Source organism: Cynocephalus volans, chromosome 14 (genome assembly GCF_027409185.1).
Source record: "Cynocephalus volans isolate mCynVol1 chromosome 14, mCynVol1.pri, whole genome shotgun sequence".
In the NCBI taxonomy this organism is placed as follows: domain Eukaryota; kingdom Metazoa; phylum Chordata; class Mammalia; order Dermoptera; family Cynocephalidae; genus Cynocephalus; species Cynocephalus volans.
Window position 1 is genome coordinate 44,267,084 of NC_084473.1, and position 27,431 is coordinate 44,294,514.

A 27,431-nucleotide genomic window follows, 5' to 3' on the forward strand; every position below is an offset into this window, starting at 1 on the left:
GCTGGCACTCTGGGCACATGCACAGCCTCCGAAGCAGGACCTCTCAAGTGGCCTGGACCCAGTGCGTGCTGGCTCTGACATCCCCACCTGACTGCTCAGGGACTCAAACAAGCCTTGGGCTCCTGCAGCACAGCTGTCCTCAATGCACCATCCAGAAATTGGCTGAACTCCAGAAAGAAGCCCACAGAAGCCCCATGTACTCATGTTGGGTGAGGGCAGACCCAGCTACTATGGGTGGGCTGTGTCTCCCACCCTAGACTGGGTGAGCCCCACCATCTGATGAGGTAGGTGACAGGGGCCCTGTCATACACCTGAGGAAACTGAGGCCAAGCCAGCACTGAACTCAGGCGTCTGATCCAAAGCCTGCCCTGCCACAGTTGAGAAGTCCCATTTGGCTGGAGGTATCCCGCTCCCCTAGCCCACCTGGAGACGGGGCCCTAGCAGCCCTGCTCACCAGCAGGAGGCTGGTCCTACTGGCCAGGGTTGACTTCTAGCCTCTCCTCTGGCCAGCCCAGCTCCCTCTGTCATTGCACAGTGACTCTCACCGCTGGGACCCCTGCCTTCTGACCCCACACCTGGACCCTCGTCCAGTGCCCTTGTTGCCCTAGGTCACTCTGTATCTGAGTCATTCTTTCTCACTCTCCAGCACCTCTGTCTCAGCCATCTTCTCCCCAGCAGCCCTGCTGTCGCTCCCATGGTTTCTCCTGAGGTTGCCGGCTGTTTCTGTTCTTTCCCCCTGCACCACCTCCCCCCACATCTTCCTCCATCCCTTCTCCGCCTCCAGGCTGCACCCACTTCTCTGACCTCTGGGTCCTGGGCCAGACACTGGGTACCCCTGCACCTCCTTCTCCAGGATCATCACTCTGCTCCCAGGAACACCTTTGGTTATGCATTTTTTAATCTTTCGAGTTACTCACCTGTCTCTGATGAACAGCAGCCATCCTCCCAGAGAGATTGCTGGGCTGGGCTAGTGGTGCCTGGTGCCCAGTTTCCTTGGGAACCCCAGGTCTTGGCAGCCTCAGGGGGCTGAGGGCCTCTGAATGGACTCTAAGCTAGAGTCCTAGGCTGCCTGGGTCTCTGAGACCTCTTGCCTTTCCATCCTGCCATGAGCACCTCTGGCTGCCTGAGCAGTGAAGGCCGCAGATTTGGATAATGGAGTCTGCTCTGGCAGAATCCCCAGGGTAGGAGCATCCTCAGGGCGGCACAGAAAGGCTGAGCTGGTGGCCACGCTGATCCTAGCTTCCTCCTCATGCTCTTCTTGACCTATCCACAAAGGAAGGTCACTGCAGGAGAATGCTGGGCCTGGCAAGACTCTTCAGAAAAGACTCATGAGGTTCCTAGGGGATGGAGCCCTGGTGATGACAGAGTTGCAGGAGCCACACAGCTCCCAGGCCCGAGAGCACAAGGGAGCATGTGCCTTGGACGAGAAGGAAGAATCTTCCCTCTTCCTTAGCTGCCTAGGCTTTGAGGGGCTTGAAGAGGGAAACTCACACTTCAGAACATGTTTGCGATGCTGATACTGTGCAGAACGCTTTTCATAGTGTCTCATCCTCGTAGCCACTGAAACAGTATGGCTGTTATCCTCATTTTGCAGCAGAGGACCTGCAGCCCAGAATGGGGAATGCCCCTTGCCCTAAGGTGCCAGTTGGGAAGTAGCAGAGCTGGGGTCCACCGTCTGACCTGACCCCAGCACCCAAGCTCTTGCCACTGAACTTCTGAAGAGGAGGGGTACTTGTCTGTGAGCCGCCTTCGGGTGGTTTCCCCATCGGCACAGGAACAGGTCCAGAGAGAGGGCCTGGCCAGCTCTGGGCCTATAGCTAGCTGGCTGTCTGAAACAGAGCCCGGCCCTCCCAGTCCTCTCTCCCTCTGTACCTGGTCACAGCCTCACACCTGCCGAAGGCTAAATGCTGAGGGGAGGGGCAAGGAGAGGAGTGGCGTGTCAACAGGGAGCAGAGCCTTAAGTCAAGGGTGTTGCTCGATGAAGCAGCAGTGTGTGTTGGGGAGGAGACACGGGCATCCTGGGGAGTAGGGCTGGGCCAGAGGGGCTAGGAATGAGGTGGAGGTGGCGGTCAGCTGAGCCCTGCCACGGCCCTGAAGCAGCAGCATAAGAGGAGGCTGGCCTTGGGCCGGGACAGGGTTTGAGTCTAGGCCCCCCATTTACCCAGCGCAGGCTCAGCAGCCTGTGTGAACCCACAGAGAGCCCTGGCTGGGAGTAGGAACCCCCATGGGAGCTCCTGCTCTGCTACTGATTGGCCTCACATGCTGGGCCTCTTGGGGTGGGCAAGGGTAGAAGATAAACAGGCATTTTTGTTTGCACATACATTCACTCTCAACCCTCTGGGGTCAAGCGTATACCTAATTTGCAGATAAGGACACTGAACTCAGAGAGGCAGGAGCACCAGGAACAAAGGCTAGAGAGCACAGGGCCAACTCTAGAAGCCGGCTCTTGTGAATTCATAAACACACTCTCCTGCAGCACCCAACAGGCCGAAACTAGTGTGCTCAATCAGCAGGGGTGTGGCTGAGCAGGGGCGCAGAAGCCGCGGGCCCTAGGTGAGTTTGGTGGAGGACTGGAGAGGGCTGCCTCCTTGCAGGTCACATGGGACTGCTTAAGGAGCTCCTGCAGCCACCAGGACTGCCCAGCCTCTTTTGAAGAAGAGTGTTTAATTGGTGACTGCCAAAATTCCTTTTTCTCCTTCATGCTTGTGGAAACTTTTCCTGGACCCTGCCAGGGGTGTGCAGGCCTGGACATGGTGGGGATCTTTTCTCTCTGAGAGTAGCAGCCTTGCCAGCTGAGCAGTGGGTGGGTGGAGATGCCAATAGGTGGAATCGGAGGTGAAGACAGAGGCAGTGGTTGTCACTCACTTTCTGATGGGGAAACCACCCAAAGGCAGATCACAGACAAGTACCCCTCCTCCTCGAAAGCTCAGTGGCAAGAGCCCAGGGGAATCTTGGGACCCATCTAGGGGTGTCGTGCTAAGAATGGTTTCTTCAGAAAAGGGGAGTTTCTCGAACCATCCACATCCTTCCCTGGGGCGGGCCATGAGCAGTGACCCACCCTAGCCAGTTGGCAGACAGCCAGGCAGGTGTGTGGCCTTAGCCTAGAAACAATCTCCCTGTGGGATGTGCTGGGGGGTTGGTCCCCACCTGCAGATGGGGCTGTGGCCCCAGCACCAAAGCCCTCAGCAGCTAGATCTGGTAGGTGTTGGAGTCCCACCTGGCAGGGTTGGCAGGAACAGTAGAAGGTGCCCTTTTCTGCTGTACCTGCTGCCCCTGGGCAGCCGCACCCATTGTCACCCAGCACTCCAAGGAGAGAGGCAGTAAACACTAGCCAGTGACAGTTGGGGCTCATGTTGGCCTCTGGTCTCTTCCCCAGTGCTGTGAACTCTGCCCACACCGGAAGGAAAGGCTTTCCTTGGGCCATACCTGTGGTGTCTTCCCATGGTCAGACTCTCCAAGTGTGGCTTTCCTGACCCTGTGTGATCTGTCCTCTTCCTGTCTGTCCAGCCCTACTTCTTTTGTATAGAACCAGGCTTAGGGCTGGCCCGTGGCTCACTTGGGAGAGCATGGTGCTGATAACACCAAGTCAAGGGTTAAGATCCCCTTACCGGTCATCTTTTAAAGAAATATAAATAAATAAATAAATAAAAATAGAACCAGCCTTAATTCATTGAATTGAAAAACAAACAAACAAACAAAAAAAAACCACACAAAAAACAAGACTAGAATTTAGATAGGCCCATAGAGCCATCCCGTGGCTCACTTGGGAGAGTGTGGTTCTGATAACACCAAGGCCATGGGTTCGGATCCTATATAGGGATGGCCAGATAGCTCACTTGGGAGAGTGTGGTGCTGACAACACCAAGCCAAGGGTTAAGATCCCCTTACCGGTCATCTTTAAAAAAAAAAAAAAGAATTTAGATAGGCCCCACACTGCTCACGTTCAAGGTCTCCCCCTCTTCTGGGTACCCGCCCCTGCAGGCCTCCCTGCCTTTGGTCAAGCTGCACCCTAGCCTGGAGCACCCCCTTTTCATCCCTCCCCCCATGCCCTGGGCCGGACTCTACTGACCCCTGTGAGCAGAGCTCCAGGAAAGCATCTGGCCTCTTGTAGCTTCCACTCCTCCCGGTCATGAAGTGCTTCCCAGTGTCTACCTAAGTCTTTTGTGCTACGTAGTAAACCTGCATCTCTTGATACCCTCCCTGCCAGCCACTTGGGGGATGTGTTTTCTTGCAGCACCATCCCTGGCCCAGCACCCGGGACTCACCTGAGTTGATCCTGGTGTGCCCCCCTTGGCAGCTGGCACCAGCGTCCTGGGAGGTTTGTGCCTGGGGAAGGTTGCTAAGCTGGTGGGTTTCCCTTGGCAGATCTCCAGTGCCATGGAGCAGCTGCAGGAGGCCCTGAACGTGTGCAGGGATGATGCCAATGCCCTCCATCTGCTGGCACTGCTCTTCTCTGCCCAGAAACACTACCAGCCCGCCCTGGACGTCATCAACATGGCCATCACCGAGTACCCCGAGAACTTCAAGTGAGTTCCCTGGGGGTGCTGCTGGGCCCGGGGCTGGCCGACCACTGATGCAGGCGCCCGTACAGGCCCACCTGCCACGTCACCAGCTAACACACATGGAGTAAGCACCCACTGTGTGCATTCTCCCTGGTGGAGAGATGGGGGCGAGAACCAATAGGGTTGGCAAATAGCCATGGTGCTCTGCACCAAGAGGTGCCAGGTAGGGAGTGGGGAGCTATTGGGGGGCTATGTGGACTGCAGAAGAGACTGTGCTTGAATGCACGTGCACCAGCTGTTTCTACCCACCCTGGGCTGAGTGTAAGCCTCGGGAGGACACCAAAATTATGTAATTTAATCATAACCTTGATACAGCCAAGGATGGTATTCTAACACTGGCTGGGCTGGTGGAGGCCAAGGGGGCCATCCCCCTTCCTCTAAGCAGGTCAGCTGCCTCCCCTTTGCTGGCAGTTGGGGGAGGGAGTTATCTCCCTCCAGGGTGGTCCTGCCACAAACCCCACCCCCCTCCCCATAATCCCCCGTTGCACTTGGGCCAGGCGGCAGTTGGGTGGGACAGAACTAGGCCCTGCTGCCCCCACCCATACACAGAGGATTCACTGCCACCTGGCCAGGACATTGAGGAACAAGAACCATGCTGGGCCAACTGAGGCAGGAGGGTGTGTTGCTCTGTGGCAGGGAACTGGGGGAGGTCATCTTTTGATATCTGCCCTCCTCCCCTTGGGGCAGTGATGCTGGGTGTAACAGGCTTTGTTTCTCTGAATCCTCTGGATCCCACACTAAGAGGCCCCAGAGCACCCCGACTCCCGCCCTCTTCCTCCTTGGGGTCTGAGGAAGTCCATTTAGAACCAGCCCAGTACTGTCCCACTGCAGACAGCAAGGAGGAAGCTGGGGTCCTGGTTATCCTGAGAGGTGACTCACACTGGCAATGTAAGCAGGTTCACAAAGATTTAGAGAAAATTGGCGCGTGTCTCTGCAGTGATGGGTGACAAAGGGGAGTTGCAGTTGTTCCAGCCCAGGGAGGTTCTCTTCACGGGGAGCCTGGGCTTCCACCTCTGTCCATCACTAGCCCATCAGAGACAGGGGTGACCACAGGGCAAATGCCTGGCGCCCTGGGCTTGCTTCAGAGGATGTTGCAGGTGGTTTTGCCTGTGGCCTTTGCCAAGGTGCTGAGGACTGCTGTGGACGGCTTCCTCTACACCAAGGTCAAAGAAAGGTGCTTTGGGAACGGCAGAGTTTCCTGAATATAAACTCCATCACGTGCCTTCCTGCAGAGCGGCGCCCCAGTGAATAAGACTGAGGGCCCTGTTCATCCTGCACATTGTGTGGCCAACGACATAGCCTGTCCTTTGTGGTTGAGGGACGGCCCTGATTCTGAGCCTTCACCCAGCCTTCAGGAGACTCTTAAAGTCAGAATCTCTTCACTTTAGAACAGGCAGGTAGCTCAGGGAGTCCTGAAGTAGATAAGACAGTGTGTGTGGACAAGGGATTAGTTGCCTTATGTCATTAATCCCATATACAGTACAGCAATACAGGGTGACAGCATTTTATTTCATTTTTAGTTTTTAATGAAAATGCACAAAAGACAAAGGTTCTCCAGTCCCAGTGCTGGCACATGACGTTTTTTCAAACTCCATCCTCACACCTGTCTGGCAGGATCTGACCCACTGCTGCTGGCATGTGTGTATGCCTGTGCATGTCTGTACATGCATGTGTGCCTATGTGTGTGTATGTCTCGGTGTGCATGTGTGTGTGCCTGTGCATGTCTGGGTGTGCCTTTGCATGTCTTTGTGCATGTATGTGCCTGTGTTTGTGTCTATGCATGCCTCTGTGTGCATGTGTGTGTCTGTGCCTATGTGTACGTGTGTGTCTTTGTGTGCCTGTGTGTGTCTCTGTATGTCTGGGTGTACATGTGTGTGCCTGTGCGTGTCTGTGTGTCTTTGCATGTGGGGGTTTACTCTTTGGTCATTTAGACTTCAGTGGAAGCAGAAGTGGTCAAGAAAAAGGTTTAGGCCCTCAGGGTGGGGAAAGGGTAGGGGCCTCTCGCCCACCCTGGTCTGAGTGTATATTACAGAAGAAACAAGAGGCTAGGCTAGGCTCGTTGTCAGATGTTTTTTCAGCAAGTCCTTTTTACAAATGAAATCTTACGTGGAAACCGAGACTATGGAGCAGATGGGAGCAGATCGGTTTTAATGGAAGCAGAGGAAGGAGGTGTGCACCCTGCCCCCTCGGCCCTCCTCATACCCCTGGTTCCAGCTCAGGAGGCCTTTCCATTTGAGCTCTGGCATCTTACTGCTCGGCGTCTCTTCCTACCTTCTGAGCTGACTGCTTCCTGCCAGGCAGAAGCACCTCCCCTGGTGTGGGGAGGCCAGCTCCCAGATGGAAGCCCACGCTGTGTGAGGTGTGGCAGGGAGGGGGCTGCCCTGGTGTGGGGCCAGCCTCTGCCTCCTCCTCCATCTTCCCGGGCTCCTGGGCCTGGCTAGGAAGCCGTCTCTCACCCACATGGGCAGTGTGTGTGCCCCTGCTACTGGCCTTCGCCCATGTGCTGTCTGCCCCCTCCCTTCCTCCCACCCTCGGGAAGGTGCTAACTCCACCAGGAAATGCTCCGCTCGCTGACAGAGTCTTCATGGCAGGCGGGCAGGCCCCTGGACCTGAACCGTGACATTTTGTGCATGCGTGTGTGTATCCAGGGAGATGGCTTTCTCAGAGGGGGCCTAACCCCAAGAAAGGTCGAGCAGCCCTGTGCAGATTGTGCTGTTTGTCAGTGTGCAGCATAACTGTGCTGTCTCGGGTGCTTGCTCAAGCTTGCAAGGAGCTGCTGGAAAGCAGTGCCCCCACTTCTGCAGGCAGGAGCTTCAGGGGGCGGCCTCTATGTGGGAACATCTCTCACACAGACATCACAGAGCCACTGCAGGGGATTCAGAAGCTCTGGAGGGCTGCAGCCGCAGATGGGCAGCAGGGAGACAGCTCTGAAGCCAGAAGGAGAGCATTTGAGTTTCACCCCCTGAGACCTCATGGCTCTTCTGTTCCCTGTCACTGTAGAGTGTGGTGCTGTGGAGCGTTGGGGGACCAGCATGGCTCATCCCCAGGAGTGCCTCACACTTCCCAGTCTGCTTGTCCAGGAGCAATAGGGGAGGAGGGTGGAGCAGTGGCAGGTTCTTTAGCTTGAGCCACTGTAACCTCTGAGTGACCACTTGAGCCTCACCTCCAGGACTGTGCGGAGCTCTATTTTGAGCTGAGCTGGCCCTAGAGAGCTGCAAAACTACCTGGAAAAAATACAGGGGTTTCTGGCCTCCAGAATGGTGAGAGAAGAAATCTCTGCTGTTTTAAGCAAATGTGTATACACACACACACACACACACACACACACACACACACACGTACTTAACATACATATATATTTTGTAATCCATCTACTACCCAGCTCTGTCAAGTGACCATAGGGTGTAACCATGTCTCTTTGCAAATAAGTCAATACTGTTCCCCCCAGATGAAACCCTGGAGTACAGAAAGCCATGGATTAGCAGGAAATGTCATTGAGTCCATTATGGGTCAGGGATCACTGAAAAATGTCATTGCTCTTCGATTGACACTGTGTCCTGCTTCTCCAGCTGCTCCCTGCACTGGGAACAGGCTGTGTGTGGCTCCAGCTGTTGCCAAGGCAGTTAATGAACCAACCGGTCCAGTAAACATTGCTGCAGCAAAATCACAAAATCAAACCCCCTTCGTCCTGACCTCGTCAAGGTCTGTATTCAGACCTTAGTGTCTTTAAGTGTCAGGGGACACTTAAAGGCTTGTGGTCTGGTCTCTCTTCCAACTCACAGACGGTGGTTCCAGTGCCTGAGGCCTTTTAGAGGATTTTTCTTTCTGCAAAGGCCAGCAGCCTATTGGGTCCCAGAGCCTGCCACAGTGAAGGAAGAAGGTGGCAGACCAATGTTGGGGTGTAGGCTTTGCCCGTGTCACCACTTTGGAGAGGCCTGACACAGGGGCAGAGGCCAGTGGGTGGATGGATCCCTGTCCCCATGAGCTTGTCCCTGAGTGAGAACCACAGTGTAGTCCCTGCTCTCAAGTTGTCTGTCACTTTCCTGTGCCACCTGCAGCACCTCCTCTCTATGCCTCTGTTTTCTCATCTACCAATAGACCGATGACATCTGTCCTGTCTCCCTCTGCTTCTGAGGTCTGTCGTGAGGCTCAGACAAGAGAAAGTGATTTACAGCCATGTTTAAGGCGGCAGCATGGAGGGCTGTAGGAGGCTGCCTACTAACAGTGTCAGACTGGAACCTGGGACCCGAGGCAGCTGGCCAGGAGGTAGAGGAGGGAGGCACCGGCAGCGAGGCTGGCCTGGAGCAGAGGCAGGGAAGAAAGCTCTGGGAAACGGTTTTTAAGCTCCTTAGCTGTGCAAGAGGTCACCATTCCCATACAGGCAGGCTGTAGACTCCTGGAGAAAAACCTAGCTTTTGTAGAGTCTAACTTTTGAAAACCCTTCTGAATTCAGGGCTTAGAAAGCAGAGCAAAAAGGATGTTGATTTCCATGCTGTGGGGCGACCTTTAGTTAATGGAGCTCGGGTTTAAAACGGCAAAAACGTGATGAGGCAGAGATGGATGGCCCAGCAGGGACAGTGTGAACCTAGCACAGTGGGAACCAGACACTCCTAGCAACTCCCTGAAATCCTGTGGGCTTCCAACTAAGCCCTGGACACATCTGCCAGCCAGGCTGTCCCTGGCCAGCCAGCCAGGGGGCCACAGGGGGTGAGCTCCAGAATGTGAGAGGTCCCCTACAAGCTTGGAGATGCCTTTGCTAGTCCTTTCTTCTCATTTTGGGTGTGGGAGGCAGCTGAGAGGCCCAACCAGGGAGGGGCCAGAATATGGGGTCAAGGGGAACTGGCCACTGATAAGCGTCCTTCCTGAAGCCATAGGCTCTGTGGGGTGATGGTTTTAGGTAACAGATTCCTTGTGCTTTAGTCAGGCCACTTGTAGTGAAGGTCACCATAGTAACCAAACAAAGTTCCTGAGCTAATGATGGGAGCTTTCCAATAACCAGCCTGTCAGTCACTGCTCCGCCCTAGGCTGGCAGTCCGCCAGGCTGATTTTGAAAACCCAGGCTGTACCTAGGGCAGCAGAGGAGCAAATGGTTTCCCCTTCTCCTCTCCACAGTCAGCAAGGCCGCCTCCTCCCACCCCCAAGCCCCCTTCTGTAGGGATAGGCCCTCTTGGGAGTTTCTGCTGACCCAGCCCTGGTCCTGGGACTTGGGAAGTCCTGGGGAAAGGTGTGCCGGACCCCAGAGGCACTCCCCAGCAAGGGAACAATATGGCCCTCTCCACAAGCCAGAGCTCGTGACATGTAAACAAATGCAGCAAATGCAGCCGCCTCAGCCTTCTGCCCCAGGAAACCTAGACTGTTTTGGAAAATGTTTGAGCTGATAACTAGGTATTAGCTGGGCCAGATCTTGGCTGAATCCAATTGAGGCCAAAGTTAGACCTCAAGGGCACCTCTCTGATCTACCTGGCCCACCTCACCTTTTTTTCAGGTTGCATGTGACATATTTCTAGTGGTGCATTCCACTGAGCAGAAGGGATCAGAGTCCTGGGGCTTCTGTTAACATTTCTGAGTTAAACTCAGTGTGTTTATTTGATTGTTCTTATTAGGGACTGGTAGTACATCAAAAGGATGCTTAAGATACCAGCACTCCAGTGAGGAGGTTGGAATCAGAGGCATTAACACAAACATAGTTTATCACTTTGCTGGGTTCACTAAACATGTTTGGCTGCCACAGCCTCTGATGAGGACACCAGCCATCAAGTAGACCTGCAGGCCATGTCGCCAGGGGAAGTGCTAAGCCAGTCGTAATCACTGGAGCATGGGTCTTCCCCAAAGGTCAGTTCCTCATCAGCTAAGCTGGGCTAACATTCAGCATTTCCTGTTATCGGTTGTCCCAGGAGGCCTCCGTGATCTTGCTCTATGTGACATGTATAGGTTGTAAGATACAGTCCTCAGTCTGTGGTCAGTGGTCTGCTTACGTTCAGACTTAGGAAGGTAGATGACATAGGTTGTTTTGTTTGGGAAAGAGAGGAAGGAAAGGAAGGAGGAAGAAAGATATTTGCAGGTTTTTCCAAAAGGAATTCTTCATTTGCCTTCAGAGGTGGTTTTAGTCCTGTGCTTCCTGATACTCACTCATTGATCTCCTTGCTTACCGCATGGGCTGTGGTCTAGGCATGTGATTCTCTGTAGCAGGGGTGGCCCAGACCCAAGGCAAAGCCTTTCTGCCCCTGGGAGAGGGCTCATGCCCACAAAGCAGGGCTGACCTCTCTGCACTAGGTCCCTGAGGGTCTGTATTGGGCTGGAAACCTTCCTTTGTTTCACCTAAGGGCCTTCTTTCTGGAAGTTCTTCCACCCCTGTATGATTATGAAAAGGCTCATGTTCAAGTCTTTCAAGATCTTGAATTTGTGTTTGGGGAGTCATCTCAAGGTAACTGGAGGAGGCCTGCAGCTGGGGGAAGCTGAGGCCAGTCGAGGCCAGCCAGGTCAGCCATCAGTCAGCACAGAACTCCGACAAGAATGCCTGGCCATGCTGCAGCCACAGGGTGTGCCCATGGGTGCAGGCGGCTCAGAGCAGCCCCAGGGCTGTTTACCAGGTGGGGCAGGGACTTTGGAGTAAGGAGGAGCTAACTTCAAGAAGCAGAAGCTTTCGGGCTGTTTTTTAAAGCTTCAAAGTTGGATCACGTTAAATGAATTAAGAGTGGAGGATCATCATGCATCTTAAAAGATTGGGACACATGGGTCAGTGTAATCCTCCAGACCCAAGGAAAAGTAATTGGTTTTAGGGTTAAGAAGAGCTGCGCAAAGGATCCCTTCCATGTTGAGGATTAGTCTCTGGGAAGGTAATAAGGCTGGAACTAACCAGGCCTCGCCCTTTCAAGGAGGTAGCTGCTGTTGGAGTCCCTTTGAAAATCACACCTTCCAAGAGCATGTGTGCGAGTTTAATCAGTCAGTTGCCGTGGTGGAGTCTTTCCCAGAGCCATGGCATCTGGAGGATTCCGGGAGACCCATGTCACTGGCTGCATTCATGGCATCCTGGCTGGGGCCTGGGCCACTCCATAAGAGCCAGGTGATCACAGATCACGTGTGAGCGGAGCCCCTCTTGCCCGACTCAGCATCCAGATTCAGGCTTCTCTTTGTACTCGAACCCCTTATACTTCAAAGCTGAACCACTCAATTGAGTACGTGATTCTGCTCCTTTGTTTTGCTTCCTAATTGCTTCAGGTGTTTTGAGTTTGAAAGTCCTTTTGGGGCAGGGACTGGCCTCTTCTCTACCTACTGCCCCCACCATAGGAAACCCGCGTCTGGGTAGCCAGCGCACCATGCTAGACCTTAGACAGGCTGACCATGGGAGGAAAGAAGGGATCGCACGGGGATTTGGGCATCTTGCAGCCCATAGAGTGCACTCACACCTCTCACCGTGCTGTGCTGTTGTTTTGATTTGTGTTTTTTTGGTCTTTACAACACTATTTTAAAGGCAAAGAAACTAATGGGAAAGATGATATCTCAAGATCAAGTGGCTGATGGGTGGCAGAGCAGGAACTAGAACCCAGCCAGCTGGCTGGCTGGACAAGCCTAGTGTTCTTGAACCCCAAGAGCTTCAGTAACAGCAACAACCACACAGCCCGTGCTTGCCATGTGCCCACACGGCTGTCAGCACTCTCCTGCATTGACCCATATCATCCTCTCAGCAGCCCTGGGAGGGATAGGAACTGTCACCATCATTATTCCCATTTTACAGATGAGGAAACAAGGTAAAGCGGGGCCGCGTAAGAACTGCACATAGCAGGGGCTAGGCAGATAAGAATGACAGTTACAGCAAACATGGATTGGCCTTTATGAAGACCTGCTGGGCTTTTATGTGCTGCATTATTTCCACACTGCACTCCTTGGCAAAATAGATGCTGTCATTCCCATCTTACAGATAAGAAACTGAGGCTCTGAGAAGTTAAAGTGACTTGTCAAAGGCCACATGGCTAGAAGGCACACTGGTCATTAGACTTGGACCTGCTCTTCACCACTGGGTCTGACATGTGGCACAGGATGCAGCCACTTCCAGTCCATCCCTGTGCTTTGTGCGGGCTCCGGCCTCCTGGGTGAGGAGTTGACTTTCCAGGGGCGTGGCTGCCTGGCTCAGAGGACAGCCTGCTTTGTCACTCAATTATGTGTTTCCTGTAAAAATAGAACTCTTCATTAACGCAGCTGCAGCACAGCCATCAGCTGGAATTACTAATTACTGCCCTTTAAAGAGATAATACCCCCTTGTGTGCATTTGCCACACCTGCCGCCACCCTGCCACCCCCCACCGTGGAGGCTTCCAATGTGGCCAGGAGCCAGAGGGATGGGGAAGAGCCGCCCAGGGCGAACGTCCAGACGGGACCAGCTGGACCAGGGAGAATGAGAGCTCTGCAGCAGGCTCCACAGCCTCACTGCTGTGGTTTGCTCTCATGCTGGGAGCACTCTCAGCTTTCCAGGCCTTGCCGAATCCTTGTGACTCAACTTTCCTCTCCAGTTCTTCAGCAGAGGTTTCCTGAGTGATACGACGTGTGGCAGTGGAGCTACAGAGACAAGAAAGACTTGGTCCCTGCCCAAAGGAAGGCAGGATCTTGTAGGGAAGACAGGTCTGAGATGACAAAGTCATCTGAGAATAACAGCTAACCTTTCTTGAGGGGTTACTGTGTCCCAGGCACTGGCTTTACAGGCTCTATGTCCCTTGCTCCTCCCAGCAGCCCTCCCGGGCAGTGTCATTACTCTCCCCGCTTTACAGACAAGCAGGCATGTTCAGAGGGCTTAAGGCACTTCTAGTTAGCGGCAGACCTGGAAGTACATCCACATCATCTGAGGCCATTTTCTGAAATACATCCTCTCATCTGACAGCAAGCAAGGGCCAGAGGTGGCCCCCTTAGGTGCAGGGCAGTCGCTGTGTTCAAGTGTTTATTTCAGGTGCTGAGTAACTTTATAGATAGCTGCTTTCAGGAACATTAAAGTAAAAACATGGACCATTGTGCCTGCCACCCACACAGCCCACGTCCTTCCTGCAGCCAGTTCTGCTCTGCCAGCGTCCCCGCACCACCAAGAACAGGGTTCTGGGAGAGCAGCCTGGGAGGGGACACAGCAGGGGGCATTGGAACCCTCAGGTAGGGGGAATGGACGAGATGCCTCTGCCCCCAGGACAGTGCCTGCTTAGCCAGAGATGGCACAAAAATAACCCCAATTTACAAAATAATCCTTTTGAAAAAGAAAAGGTTTTTATTTATTTTTTTAAAGATGACTGGTAAGGGGATCTTAACCCTTGACTTGGTGTTGTCAGCACCATGCTCACCCAGCAAGCGAACCGGCCATCCCTATATGGGATCTGAACCCGTGGCCTTGGTGTTATCAGCACCACACTCTCCCGAGTGAGCCACGGGCTGGCCCAAGAAAAGGTTTTTAGAAAGATCATGCTCACCCATTTCTGAGGAGACTCATCCTAGGATCTTTCCTCTTTATAGCCGTGGAAAGAGATTGTTTGTCTTTGCCTCAAATGGGAAAAGCTCCAGGACTTAATCCCATTGACACATAATTAAGTCTGATCCTGCACCAGGAGTGCAGGCCAGGCATGGCCTGGGAGGAGAGGGAGGAAGAGGAGGCAGATGCCAGCATTCTTTTGGGAACCTCCATCATCCTCCCTAGCAGGAGCGATTGGGAAGACTGGCAAAGCTGGTGACCTGTGGCGACAGCTATTTTATAATGGGAACAGGGATGCTGGCCTGGCTGGTCTCTGTCTTCTCAGGGGCAGAGCTGGCTCCTGTCCATGCCCCCCAGGAGGTGACAGGTCTCTGCCTTAGACCAGAGCACAGTAATAGATGAGGTGAGCGGTCAGGATAGTGACTGAGGGAGCCCTGAGCCTGGGTGTTGGGGTGGCTCGCATGGCTGCTGGAGGCCCTGGTGGCTTTCTCAGGAGTGCGCAAACTCTTAGAGTGGGCTTCTGTATGCACTGCAGCCCCCTGCTAGGACCAGGCACACGTGCTGCAAGGTTGGATGGGCTGCAGAGAGTGCCAGGAATGAGGTACATCTCAGTACAGGGACTCTCCTTCCTAGCTTCAGCAGCGGGACAGAGCACAGACCTGCTTACACCGATCCCTGATCCTTTGTCTTCCCCGAGAGCACTCGCTTGCATATCCTCCTTCAGATGCCAGTGGTGTGGGAAAGGCATTCCGCCTTAAGAGACCTCAATGTTTGTTCCCCATGAGCTTCCACAGCTTAAAGAAAAACAGGAAGACGCTTGTGAGAGGGGTCCCAGCTGAGGATCCTCTGTCCAGGACCCGGTTCCTGCAAGTTTGTGCATCCCTCCTACCCTCTTCCTCTTACGAGCCCACCCTGGGCCCTAGGGGCCATGGGGAGGACCTCCTGCCTCGGAGGACTTCATGGGAGCCTTCAGAGACACCTGGCCTGGAAACGTGCGTCCCTTGGCTGAGCACTGGGCCAGCGGGCATGCCTTGTGCCGGGAGCTGACTGCAGCTGTGGGGCTTCTCAGCTGCTACTCATAGGTCATCACGGTTCAGCCTCACAGGAGTCCCGTGGGGCAGGTGGCTCCACTTTTATACTACAGGTGTGAGATGTGACATGTCTAGCTGGGTGGCAAGAGCTGGACTTTGGCTCAGGTTTCTGGCTCCTGGGCCAGTGTCTCTTCACTCTAGTGTCACAGCACAGGGTTTGAGGACAATAATGTGGCCATTCCTTTCCTAGAATGGCTCTTGTCAAAGTGCCTGAATATGGAAGGGCCACTAGATCCTGGTATTCTGGCATTCTGGTCTCAGGGACTCTCCTCAGTTAATTTTTTGGCCTTGCTGGGTTTCTGTCCCCTGGGATGAAGAGCCCTCCGCCCCCGCAGTCAGGAGGAGCCAGACACCTCGTGTTATGCCCAGAGCACACTGTTCCTCCCCAGGCTTTGCTCTCACGTGGAGTAAAACTTTGCTTCTGGACAATGTGAAATGGAATTGGCCAGCGCTTTGCTTGCCGGCTGTGTATCCAGCCCGCAGTGCAGCTGTGAGTCAAGTGACAGGCTGCAGTTCTAAGCGAACACTGTGTGCTCAGCACTGGGCCAGGCTCTGGGGAGCAAGGCAAGTGCTAATGTGGAAGGGACGGGGCCTGTCTCACAGGTACTTGCTGTCCGGGTGGGAACACACAGTGGGACACAGAACAGGGTAAATGGTGGTTTTACCATCTGCAGGCAGGATAGACTGTGGGCTGTTTCTAGAATATCTGACTCTAACAATGCTTGATATGAGTTTATCTTCATGATTAAACTCTTAAGCAAAGGTGGCAAAACAGATTTATATATCTAGTTAGGAAGAGAAAAATGGCTTCCCTCCACGCTCCTAGGTTCTTTGGGCTATGAATTATATTGACACAAGACAGATCAACAGGAGAAAAACCCTATTTTGTCAAATACATATGCATGGAAGTCTCCCAAAATATGCAGCTCAAGGAAGGGCCAGGTGATTGAAGCTTTTACAGCATCCTGAGCTACAGAAAGGAATCAGAGCTTAGGGCAGCAAGTTATGGGAGGCGGGGGGAGGAACCATGTGATGAATAAAGGTTGTCTTGTGCAGGTAACAGTCTCTCAGGTAGTAAAAAGTTGTCCAGAGCAGCTCCCTTCCTGATACAGATACTTTTTTTTTTTTTTTTTTTTGCCCAGTAAGGGGATCGCAACCCTTGGCTCAGTGTCATCCGCACCATGCTCAGCCAGTGAGCGCAACGGCCATCCCTATATAGGATCTGAACCCACGGCCTTGGCGCCATCAGCACCACACTCTCCCGAGTGAGCCATGGGGCCGGCCCTCTGATACAGATACTTTCACTAATGTAGGTTTTCTTTATAAATGCGAATTTCATTTACAAAAAGGCAGCTTTTCAGAGCAACTTCTGTGTCTGCAGTTTCTCGGAATAACCAGATCAAAGTATGCCAAAGTATATTTGGGGTGGATATTCTGGCTTCCTACAGTCATATTGTGGGGTGGTGTGTCCTGAGCCCCAACAATATATATAGTATGTAATTAAGTGCTAACACAGTCCCAGACCTTCAGAGGAGGGCTTCTTGGAGGAGGACTGGAACCACGGGATTAAAATAGTGGTTTTTAAAAGTCTCTGAACCCTTTATTCAACTGACATTACAGATTCCTTCAGTTAAGACAGAGAAGCAAGGTGCGGGGAGCTGGGGTGCTGAAAGGAGTTGGGGAGCCCTGGCCTGCCTTCTCTGTCCTCTGCCCCCACTGCCAGCAGCCTCCCCACCCAGGAAGCACAGCGTTGACAAGGCTGTGGCAGCAGCTGTGACCCCTGTGTGTGGGCCCAGGTGCCACCCACCAGCCGTGACAGCAGGCCAGGCTCTGTCAGCTTTCTCCTGACGTTCTGAAGAACTGGGCCTGAGTGTGTGGGTGGATGGGTGGAGAGGAAGCCCTGGGCTCCGACAGGATTGGTTGTCTTAGAGTTGCTTCTTCTGAGGGAGTGGAGTGGTCTGCTGATCCCTGCAGTGAGCAGGGAGACGGTTCAGAGGTACGTTAGAGGCAAGCCAGTAGGTGTGCAGTCCTGGTGGCAGGGGGTGGGGGGTGGACAGCCCCCATAGGGACACACAGAGGAAGTCAGAGTGAGCCTGTTCTGAGGCTTGGGGAGCTGCCTGCTAATGCCCATGTGGTCAGCACAAGTTCATGGGGAGGATGTGGGAGTGGAAGGTGAGCTGGAGTGGGAAGTTGGATTGATGGTATGGACAGCCAGCGCAGGGCTCTTTGTGGAAGAAGAGCCCTCTGGCAGTGCCCAACTGCCAGGGCAAGGAAGTCTCCCCAGGAGCTAATCTGGAGCCTCCAGGATCGGGGAGTGAGGGATCAGACCAGAGAGTGACTGTTGGAGCACTTGCTCCAGCCCAGAAAGGATGTGGTTGGGTTGAGAAATTTCACACTGGGTCACTCATGTTAATGGAATGTCAGCACCGTGAAGCCCCAGCCTGCCTTGGTAGAAGCGACTGCTACGCCAGCTCAGCTTCGGCCACTCCTGCTCCAGCCACATGGTGTGGGCAGATCTATTGTGGGCCCATCCTGGCTCTCAGGGATGCAGGGAGCCGCGTGGGAAGGGGGCTCTGGCAGAGAGAAGCATGCTGAAGAAGAGGCCTGTGTGTGGAGAGCCCACCCTGCCCAGGGGAATGCTGCAGGACTGGTCTGCCCGGGGGAACTGTCCCCAGGGAACCAGCCCAGCCCTGCCCAGGGGACTCCCCTGCTCTGGCCGCCTGAGGGGAGGGGCTTTGTGGCCTCAGCAACACCCATGCTCCAACCAGCTGCTCCCCTCCCCCACACTCCCAAGCTTCTCTCATCCACTCCCAACCAAATCCCACCTCTCCCTCCTTCTCAGCAAACCCCAGCTCCAGCCAGACCCTTCTCTGTTTTTTCCTTGTACTGAGTCTGATCCAAAAATATAGCACTTGATTCTCTGGGCAATTTGTCATTTATAGCACTCTAATTGTTACCTTGAAGGCAGAAATTGTGTGTTTTACTTTATATTTTCAAAAGCAGAGGCTTGTGGAGTGTTGGGCCCTTTGGGATTCTGGGAAAAGAGAGTAGAGTCGTGGGACCCGTTCTCTCCAGCAGCTGCACACAAGGGTGCTGAGACCCCGTTCCTGCTCAGGAGTGTACCCTGTGCTGGCCGTACTCCCAGGCCTGTGCGGATCATGCTGTGGGGACCTGGGTTTCTGCCCTCAGGACCTTACAAGCCAGCCCAGTGGTCATTAGCTAATGTTCCAAGGAGGATGCCAGACATCCGAAGAATTGGGAGACCTGGGGTTTAAAGTCAGGCTTGGGGGTGGGATGAAAATGGACAGGAGAGACCATGTCAGAGGGGAGCCTGTGTGCAGGGACACAAAAGACATTTTTGAGGAAAAATAAGAAAAATAATCCTTGCCCAGAACCCAAGCCCCCTCATCTAAAAAGAGGACTGGGCAAATTCTATTCATTCTCTGCCAACAAGTCACAAACTAAGAGGAACAAGGTGTGAAAAGAAAGGACAGTCATGGGACTAAGGACATCAAAATTCATAGTGAGGCTGGAGGCCCAGGTCTCAGTGCAGAGGAAAGGGAGGCCAGGCCCCCAGCTGACGGAGGCCAGAGGGGCAGCTCCTGGGTGCAGGCCTGGCCTCCCTGGTGCCCCCCTCTGCAGCACAAGAGGGCTGGGGAAAGGGCCTTCGGGTGCAGAACCCAGCTTCCATGAAGGCCTGTGTGCCCACCTCAGATGGGCAGGCAGGACCACCAGGCAGTGGTCAGGTTCAGGGCCTGACAGTTCATGTTGATTTGCTCAACAGCCATGTTGTGAATTAAAGGGCCTCACTGCTACCCCTCGCTGCAGACTTAGAGTGCAACCTTGTTCAGGTGTGCTCAGCCAAACTCTCCACAGGCTGCCCAGGCAGCTGATGTGCATCAGGACTGCTGGCAGCACTGGTGGTAAAAACATGACAGTTCTTCCATACTGGCTGGTGAATAGCCACTGCCTTGACTCCTCCTCCAGGACCCCCAGACCTCCCCAGCAACTGAAGGGCTACCGCCTGGTGTATCAGGGCCTCCAAGACCCCACCCCTGTTCTTGGTGAATGAGTGTTCCGATTGGTCTATGTTAAATATTTTGGCCATCCTGCTGTGTCTGGGGGCAGAAGGAGGAGCCAACGACCCTTCCAGGTGGAAATGCCCTTTCTCTCTTAAGAGCCACATCCCCACACCGGTTTCACTGCAGAGGACTTCAGCTTTTCAGGTTGAAAGAAATTCTGAAGTTGCTGTCTCATTGCACAGTAGCTCTTCCTATATGGTGATTGAGTAGATTTCATGCTGTTTTGATCCTCTTGATATATAAAGGGAGCTATTTTAGGAAATTCAAGGAAGAATCCTTTGATAAAGTGTAACACCACCTTCCTCTTGTACCCAGGGTCAGGAAACAAAGTTTTCAGTTCCATTTAGAAGAGGTTAATTTGGCACCTATTATTGTGTGTTGCCTAAGTAGAAATCAGAACTGTGCCCTTCAGGTGACCTTGTCACCAATTCCTTGCTTACCCTCACTCACTGATTCAAAGGTACTTTCTGTGTGTGTCTCTTATGCAAGGCCCTATCCTGGGCCCTGGGACATATAAATATAAAAGCCGCGTGTTCAGTAGGACACTGGATGCTGCTTAGCTGAGGATGTGGTAGGAAGAGCAAGGCAAGCAAGACTAGTAATCACACTTGACCATGCTTCAGAGGAGGGGCAGGTTGGTATATGATCAGTGGAATGATCGGGATGGGCACTGACAAATGCGGAACAGTGCTTCATGCGTTGGCAGTGAAGATGGGGAGAAACTGAGGCACAGACAAAGCAAGTGAGCAGTTCAGGGGCACAACAGAGGCTGCCGCGCTCTCAGGTACTCTGCCTTCTGTGGGCTGGGAGGTGCATGGATGGGGGCTGCCCTGGTGGTGCAGAATCCCCTGGGGTCTCACCCTTGGAGTAAAGCCAGAGGAAAGTGGAGCCCCCGCTGGGGCATGCTGAGTGCTGCTCTTCCTCCCGCAGCCTGATGTTTACCAAGGTGAAGCTGGAGCAGGTATTTAAAGGCCCGGAGGAAGCCCTCGTGACCTGCAGACAAATGCTGCGGCTGTGGCAGACCTTGTACAACTTCTCCCAGCTGGGGTGAGTGGCTGTCATTGTCCCTGGCATTACCAGAGGGTGGAGGGCAGAGTTGTCAGGCAGTGGTTGCCAGGGCAACAGTCCACCACTGAGTGGCCTCGATGCCTGACAAGACGGGTGGTGACAATGTTTGAATAGGAATGTGGAACTTTATGCTCACGGGGCTTGTTCCATCTGTGGTTTAATTTTAGCCTCTTGACAATCCTCTATGAAAAGCGTAAAGACCCTATGAAGGAAAGTGAAGTTCAGGGTGCTGAGAAAGAAAAGAGAAATTAAGCACCCAAGCCAAGTGCTGGGCTTGTTGCTTTTTCTTATACATCAGCTGCTTATATTTTATATGTCACCAGATTTTATTCTTAGCCCAGTAAGGAGACTGAGACTCAGAGACCTCATAATTTGCCAGTCTCTCACCTGGTAAATGGTAGTGCTGGGACTTGAAGCCAGGTCTCCTGAGTCCCAACCCATGGAGCCTGTGACTTCTATCCTGGTTTCATTTGGAGGCTAGAAGAGGAGGAGGAGGTGGCGGTGGGATCCTGAAGAGCCACTCCACTCCTCCCCAGTCACCCATGATTTCCATGCATCCTGCCTCCTCCTACAGTCCCCCTCCTGGGCTCTGGCTTTTTCCTGGGCCACAGCAGAGCACTCTTGCCCAGGCTGAATCTGCAGGTCTTTGCTCAAACCCAGTGGGATGCGTGTGTGGCCCAAAGGGAAAGGGGGGCCTCCTGCAGGAGCGCACCGCCTCTTCCTGGTCCTCCCCTCCCCTTATCTGGGATTGCTGGCTGTGTCAACTCCATAAGGCCTTAGGGGACCCCACTCTGGTGGGTATTTGCATTTTCACAAGGACTCTGGGAGCCTGGAAGGCTTTCAGTCTCCCCAGAGGAACATCTCCAATGGTGAGATTTACAGAGGAGGCCCCAGGGTAATCGGATGGAGTAAAAGACCCTGGGCAGGGTCAGCCCTCACTTTGCAGGCCTTTGAGCCTGGGAAACTCCAGGGCAGAGCAGGACCAGTGGGTGGAAGCTGCCAGCAGGAAGTTGTGGGGTGAAGGGGGTCTGTGTTCAATGCCCTCGCTCTCCCGCTCCCTGGCTATGGCAGCTCAAGCAGATGCACACCCTGTTTCCCCTTCTGTAGGGGAGCTGCCCCTGGAGCTGGCTGCACCTTGTCTGTATCCTCATCTGGATGGTTGGTTGCCTGCTCCTCCAGTGGCCGTTCAAGATGGGGTCTGAACTGCAGTCTTATCTCCTAACATTTAAAGGGCCAGGGGCAGTGTGGGGTTTGCCTTGAGGTCTATTCAAGTCACCATCCACACACTCCATTTCTGCTTTGAGAGCCCGATGGCGCTCATCACCACAGGAAGCCCATAAGCACCTCTCCTGGGAACCTCTGGCAACTTCCCCACCCAGGGTAGAGCAGAGCTGGCCCACTACCTAGACCAGAAGCCTGCATCCAGTACCCTCCCAGCTTTCCCAGGAGATAGGGAGGACTCTTTTCTGAACCCGGGGCCACAGGTCAGAAACCAGGGCTTGTAAAATCTAGTTTGGGTCAGCCAAGGATCAAGACCAGAATCAACAGCCTGGAGGCCTGGTCTACCCCACCCCACCTACCCACTAGGCCCCACCTCCTGCTGCACTCCCTGCACACCCCCTTGCTCTGCTCTGGCTGGGCCAGTCTCATGCTGCTGGGTTCTCATCAATGTTCTCATCGCCCCTGAGGCCCTGTGCAGATGCCTCCCCTCCATGCAGCCACCAACCACCCAGCCTCTAAACTGCTTCAGCTCAACCCTGTCCTTGTGGGTTTTTGCTAAGGGCTCAGCTTGAAGTGTCTCTTTTCTCCATCTTGGGCTGAAAGGTTCTTCAAGGTAGGGATTGTGGAGCCCTGGGAGGGAAGGCAGGAGGGGAGCTGTATCTGCAGACCTGCCCCATGCCAGCACTGCTGGGCACTGCCCATGTCATCCCATTTACACCCACAGCTACTTTGTGAGGTGCCATTGTTGTGCTCTTTTTCAAGAAGAGAAAATTACAATGTAGAAAGGTCAAGGGGGTTTGCTGAAGGTCACTAAACTAAGAAAAGCTGCCCCTGATTCTAACTTAGTGTCACTAGCTCTTCTGCCCCCACACTGGGTCAGTCGGATGCCTCCTGGGAGTGGGGAGCAGGCAGGAGGGAAGGGAACCACCGGGCGCCGCTGCGCTTTGGTGGTGGTTTCCTCCGACGCTCACTATGAGGGCTGCACCGCAGGCCTGAGTTGGGATGGCAGGGACGCCCTGGACCCTGGGTTCTCTGTGGGACCACCGTCCCGGTGTCCCGCTGAAGGGAGGAAGCCTCTGACTCTGGCTGGGCCGCCTTCTCTTCTCCTGCCTTTCTGCCTTTGTCCTCCTGTAACTTCCCCAACTAGCAGGTTCAAGGGCTGGGGGCTTCCTTGGCAGTGGAAGAGGCTGGGTGGGAATGTGCCCCAGCGTGGCCATAACAGGCTGTGCTGCCTTTCTGAGCTGGTGGCTCCTGCCTGCCTCCCCTACCTCCCACTGTGAGAAAAGACCACCCCTGCCCCCAGCAGTATGGGAGCTGCAGGGAACTGGGGGTTTGGGGGCTGGGGGTAGGGGGCAGATAGGTTCTCCGTAATTGTTTATCTGCCACCCCCCCACCACTGGCTCCTCTGGAGCCACGTGGCAGCCCAAGATAGGGGAGCCTGAGGCAGGGAGTGACATCTGGACCTTCCTTCCATGGGGCTGGGGCACTTCTGGTGCCCCACAAAGACCAGGCTTTCCTTGGAAGCCAGTCCACAGACCTCACTCAGTGCCTGGCACTCTGCTAGACATTGTGAGAGCAAAAACAGGAAAGGGTTAGCCCTGGCCTGGGGGAGCCTTCTGGCTTCACCCACCCCAGAGAAGGGTATAGACCAGATGCGGGGCTCCGGCCCTCAGCCTGTGCAGCGCGGGACCCATGCTGATCTGTCCTGCCACTCTAGTTGTCCCACGTTAGAACTCGCAGCCCCAGAACCTGCCTACAGTGAGGCTCCCTGGCTTCCCCTGCCAGTCCTCTGCCTCACCGGGCCCTGGCCCTCCATTGCCTTCCAGAGGCCTGGAGAAGGACGGCAGCTTCGGCGAAGGCCTCACGATGAAGAAGCAGAGTGGCATGCACCTGACTCTGCCTGATGCCCACGACGCAGACTCCAGTAAGAACGCACCCTGGGGCAGTTGCCCCCACGGCCCACAGGCCATGAGAGTACACATAGGGGAAGTGGCCTCTGCCCAGCCTGGCCAAACCCACATGCTCCTTGCCAACTACTGCCCAAGGGTCTTGTGCTAAAGAGCTACCCTCAGGCTCTTTCAGAGCTGGTCTGGGCTCTGGGTAGGGCTGCTGATGGTCCTGGGGTGGGTGGTGGGCAGCTGCAGTAGACAGGAGGGGCCCTACCTCCAGGGTGGGGGGGCAGAGAGAGGAGACTGGGTTGGAAAGATGGCTGTGGAGCACAGAGACTGTTTCCCTTGCACCACAGCTAGAGACCAAAGTCCACCTAAAGCCCTTCGTAGATGGAGTCAAATAGAAAAGCGGGTTAAGCTATTTACAATTCTAAGCTCAAAGCTGACTCAGTCCTGGAAAAATTCATCCTGAAGCCTGTGGCTTGTAAAATTCAAATGAGTTCAGGAACTACAAATGTACATTTTTTAACTGAAAACCTGATTAAAGCAGAGCACCTTCCTCAAAAACACAAGAAAAAGAATAAGTCGTGGGAGTGAAAGTGAGTGGAGTCGTACTTAGTGGAATTGCTCCTTTTTTTGCTTCTGTGGATATGAGCCCAGTTGCACCTTCGTGGTCAAGTGACCAAGTTGATTTCAGAAGCCAAACCTAGCACCTGACTTTAGAGGCACCTCTCGGGGGTGCCTGGCTGTATGTGGAGCTGCTGTCTCCAGGGAGGGAAGGGTTAAGGGGAGGGTGGCTCCCTTGCAATTAAAGAGGGAAGAATCATGGACAAAGTTATTAGGGCTCTGTGTATGCTTGTCTCATAAGCTGAAATCCTCTGTGGTTTGCCCTGAGGTCTCCTGAGTTTATTGGAGCCTTTACTGCCTCTGAGAGAGAAAGTGCTCACATTTCACCTGCATGGGTATTATAAATGTCAACAGTTGATAATCCTAACAGGGCCCACATCACCCAGAACTGCCACAGGAGAGGTGCTCCAGAGGGCACAGGTCTGACTTGAGCTGCTTCCCAGGGACCTTTCCCAGCACAGCTTCAGATGGGACCTTTATACATATGTAATGATATATGCACCTGTGGAAACAGAAAGTAAAAATAGCAAAAGGGTCTCCAGCCATACCACCCTGAGCGCGTCTGGTTGTGTCTGATCAGCTGCTAAGTAGAATCGGACCTGGTTAGTACTTGGATGGGAGACTGCCTGGGAATACCAGGCACTGTAGGCTTTGAAAAATAAAAAATAGCAAAAGGAAGAAAAGAAAATTCATCAATACTTTTATTACTCAGACCATTATAAATGGCCTTTCAGACTTCTTTCCATGCCTATATTTCTTTTTTATAAAGATATGATCATGTTCTTTTGTAACTTGCTTCATTTCACCTGACTGTATAATGGGGAAACCTTTCCACATCAACGTGCATATTTATACATTGTTATTTTAATGACTGTAGAGTCTTGGACGATTGTACCCTCACTTATTTTTAATCAGTCCCCATTGTTGGACAGTCAGGTAATTTCTGTTGTTTTCAGTATCACAGGCAGTAGTAGAATGAGCATCTCTGCTGACATTTACAGGCATTGTCCTTAGGGATAGGCTCCTAGCACGATCTCTGCCCGATCGCCCCTCAAAAGCTCCTCCTCCCAGCCATGGGTGACAGTACGAGGTGGGCCCTCTCTGGTGGGCTGTGAGCTGCTTTGTGCTGCCAAGCTGTGCTGCTCTGCCCTGACTCGGGGTGCCCTGTCTCTCTCTACAGAGCTGGGCATTTACTGCTCCTGGGGCCTGCGACAGTGGCTCTTTGACTCTCCTGCTCAGCCACGTCCCCTCTTCTTCTGCAGGCTCTCGGCGGGCATCATCCATCGCAGCCTCCCGGCTGGAGGAGGCCATGTCGGAGCTAACCCTGCCCACCTCAGTCCTGAAGCAGGGCCCCACGCAGCTGTGGACCACACTGGAACAAATCTGGCTCCAGGCTGGTGAGTGCTTCTGGTCCCAGCTGGGGAACCTGGTCCCAGGGGTACCCACGTGCCCACCTTCAGGCCACTCAGGCCCTCAGAGCCCTCTCCTGTCCTGCAGAAGGGAGTGTGGGGAGGACGGACTCCTGACAAAGCTCACATGTGGTGCTGCAGAGTACTCGTGGGAAGAGCTGGGATCGGGAACCAGAGCTCTAGTTCCAGCTGTTTCTTCTTTGCTTGCCTCGGGCAAGTCCCTTCATCTGGCTGTGGGTTTCTTTCTCTGCCCCATGGGGATAAGTGCCTGCCTCTCTACCTGGGAGAGGTGCTCTGGCAGCAGATACAAATATGAGAGGATTTGAAGTCACGAGAGTCCCTACAGACAGATAATCTCAAAAACAAGCTTCAAGCCCTGGAGAGTTCGCAGAGTCACAAGAGAAGAGGTGAGGTGTGGAGTTCCCCAAGAAAGAGAGTTCTAGCGGTAGAATTTGTTGAAGGTAGAGATGACACTCTCTTTTTTTTTTTTTTTTTTTCCTCTTTTTTTGTTGACACTCTCTCTTGATAACTAATGGGTCCCGTCGTCATTGTAGAGTTTGAAAGTTAGTTAGCAGGCCTCAGAGGCTCGACTTCAGAGCCACACAGACTGGAGTTCTTTTTTTTTTTTTTTTAAAAAGATGACCGGTAAGGGGATCTTAACCCTTGACTTGGTGTTGTCAGCACCACGCTCAGTCAGCGAGCTAACCGGCCATCCCTATATGGGATCCGAACCCGGGGCCTTGGTGTTCTCAACACCGCACTCTCCCGAGTGAGCCACGGGCCGGCCCTAGACTGGAGTTCTAAGGCCAGCTCACAGCCGGCCAACCCTGATCTAGAAGGAGCTAATGTGTAATGCAGTAAGCGTGGCACACAGTAGGTGCTCAATGAATGGTGCTTGTCGTGGTCGTGGTGGAAGCAGCGTGGCACCACACACAGTAGGTGTCCTAGTACTTGGCTTAGGAATGCCAGGGAGCGACTCACCAGAAAGAGTGTTTGAAAATGTAGCCTGCCTGTGATGTGAGAGGTGGATTAGAGTGAAAAGAGAGAGAATCAAGGCCAAAGATTACAGGTGCCTGAATGGAATGAAATGGCAGAATAGAGAGGAAGATGCTAGCCTAAGTGGAATCCTGAAAATGCTCAGGCCAAAATGCCCCCTTGGTCCAGCACTGCCCCAGGCAAGCTCTGGCCTCAGAGCACCTCATCGCCTCTTTTCTGATTACCCTCTTTTGTGCTCCCTCCCCATGATAGGGGTGGTGCTTGGTCCCCAAGGGGAGATGGAGAAGAAACCAAAAATAGATGATCAGTTACTGGGACACGCAGATTTGGCAAGTCAGTTAGAGTGTGCTTGTTAGCTGAGAATCTACGGTTCCCACTGCATGTTTTTCACATATGGACACATTAGTATGCAGCACGCCCCCACGCTCCCCACCGGAGGCTCTGAAACTGGGGGGAAAAAATTCACAGAAAGGCTAGACATGGGAGCATTTTAACAATGCAAAAATTGCCCCAGTTAGCTCCTCAGCATCCCCTAGGATGCTGGGGGGCCGGTGGGGGGTGGGGTGGTGATAAGCTGTGCTTGTTGGGTCTTAAATAGGAAGAGAAATGTTGACAAGTCCAGAGGAGTAATAAACAAGGCTTCCTCTCAGGCCACACTTCCCCGTCTTCTAGGACGTGGAGCTGCATGCTGGGCTTCAGTGGCACAGTGACCACGTTCAGGACTTGTGGGTTGCCTGCTCTGAAGCTCCCAAGGCCTTTTGTTGTTGTGATCACCTTGTTTACTCCCATCAGCAAATGAAACCGCTCTTGCACGTCAGCAGCCTGCTTGCATTCCTCAGTTCCACTGCTTATGCCAAGGATGTTCTGGTGACTCCAAGTAGCGTTCAAGACTTTCCTGGAGTTGGGCTTGGGAAGGTCCTTTCATAATTTGCACATCAGCCTTTCTTCTCTGGACATTAGCCTAGATATTCACCCTGCAGAGGACAACTCTAAGGACAGCACCTGAGTGCTATGCACACGCCGGGTGCTGGGCATGGGTTGGGCA

At 53.6% G+C, this 27,431-nt stretch overlaps 1 protein-coding gene across 2 annotated transcripts in view; it reads left to right on the forward strand.

Moving 5' to 3' along the window:
- Positions 1-27,431, forward strand: part of TTC7A (tetratricopeptide repeat domain 7A) — a 120,957-nt gene that overhangs the window by 74,430 nt on the left and 19,096 nt on the right. For both annotated transcript variants that reach the window (XM_063077878.1, XM_063077879.1), the window contains 4 exons: positions 4,366-4,526; positions 20,107-20,223; positions 23,292-23,389; positions 25,244-25,378. In XM_063077878.1, the coding sequence (XP_062933948.1) occupies positions 4,366-4,526; positions 20,107-20,223; positions 23,292-23,389; positions 25,244-25,378 (511 nt within the window). The remainder of the gene's footprint in view (positions 1-4,365; positions 4,527-20,106; positions 20,224-23,291; positions 23,390-25,243; positions 25,379-27,431) is intronic.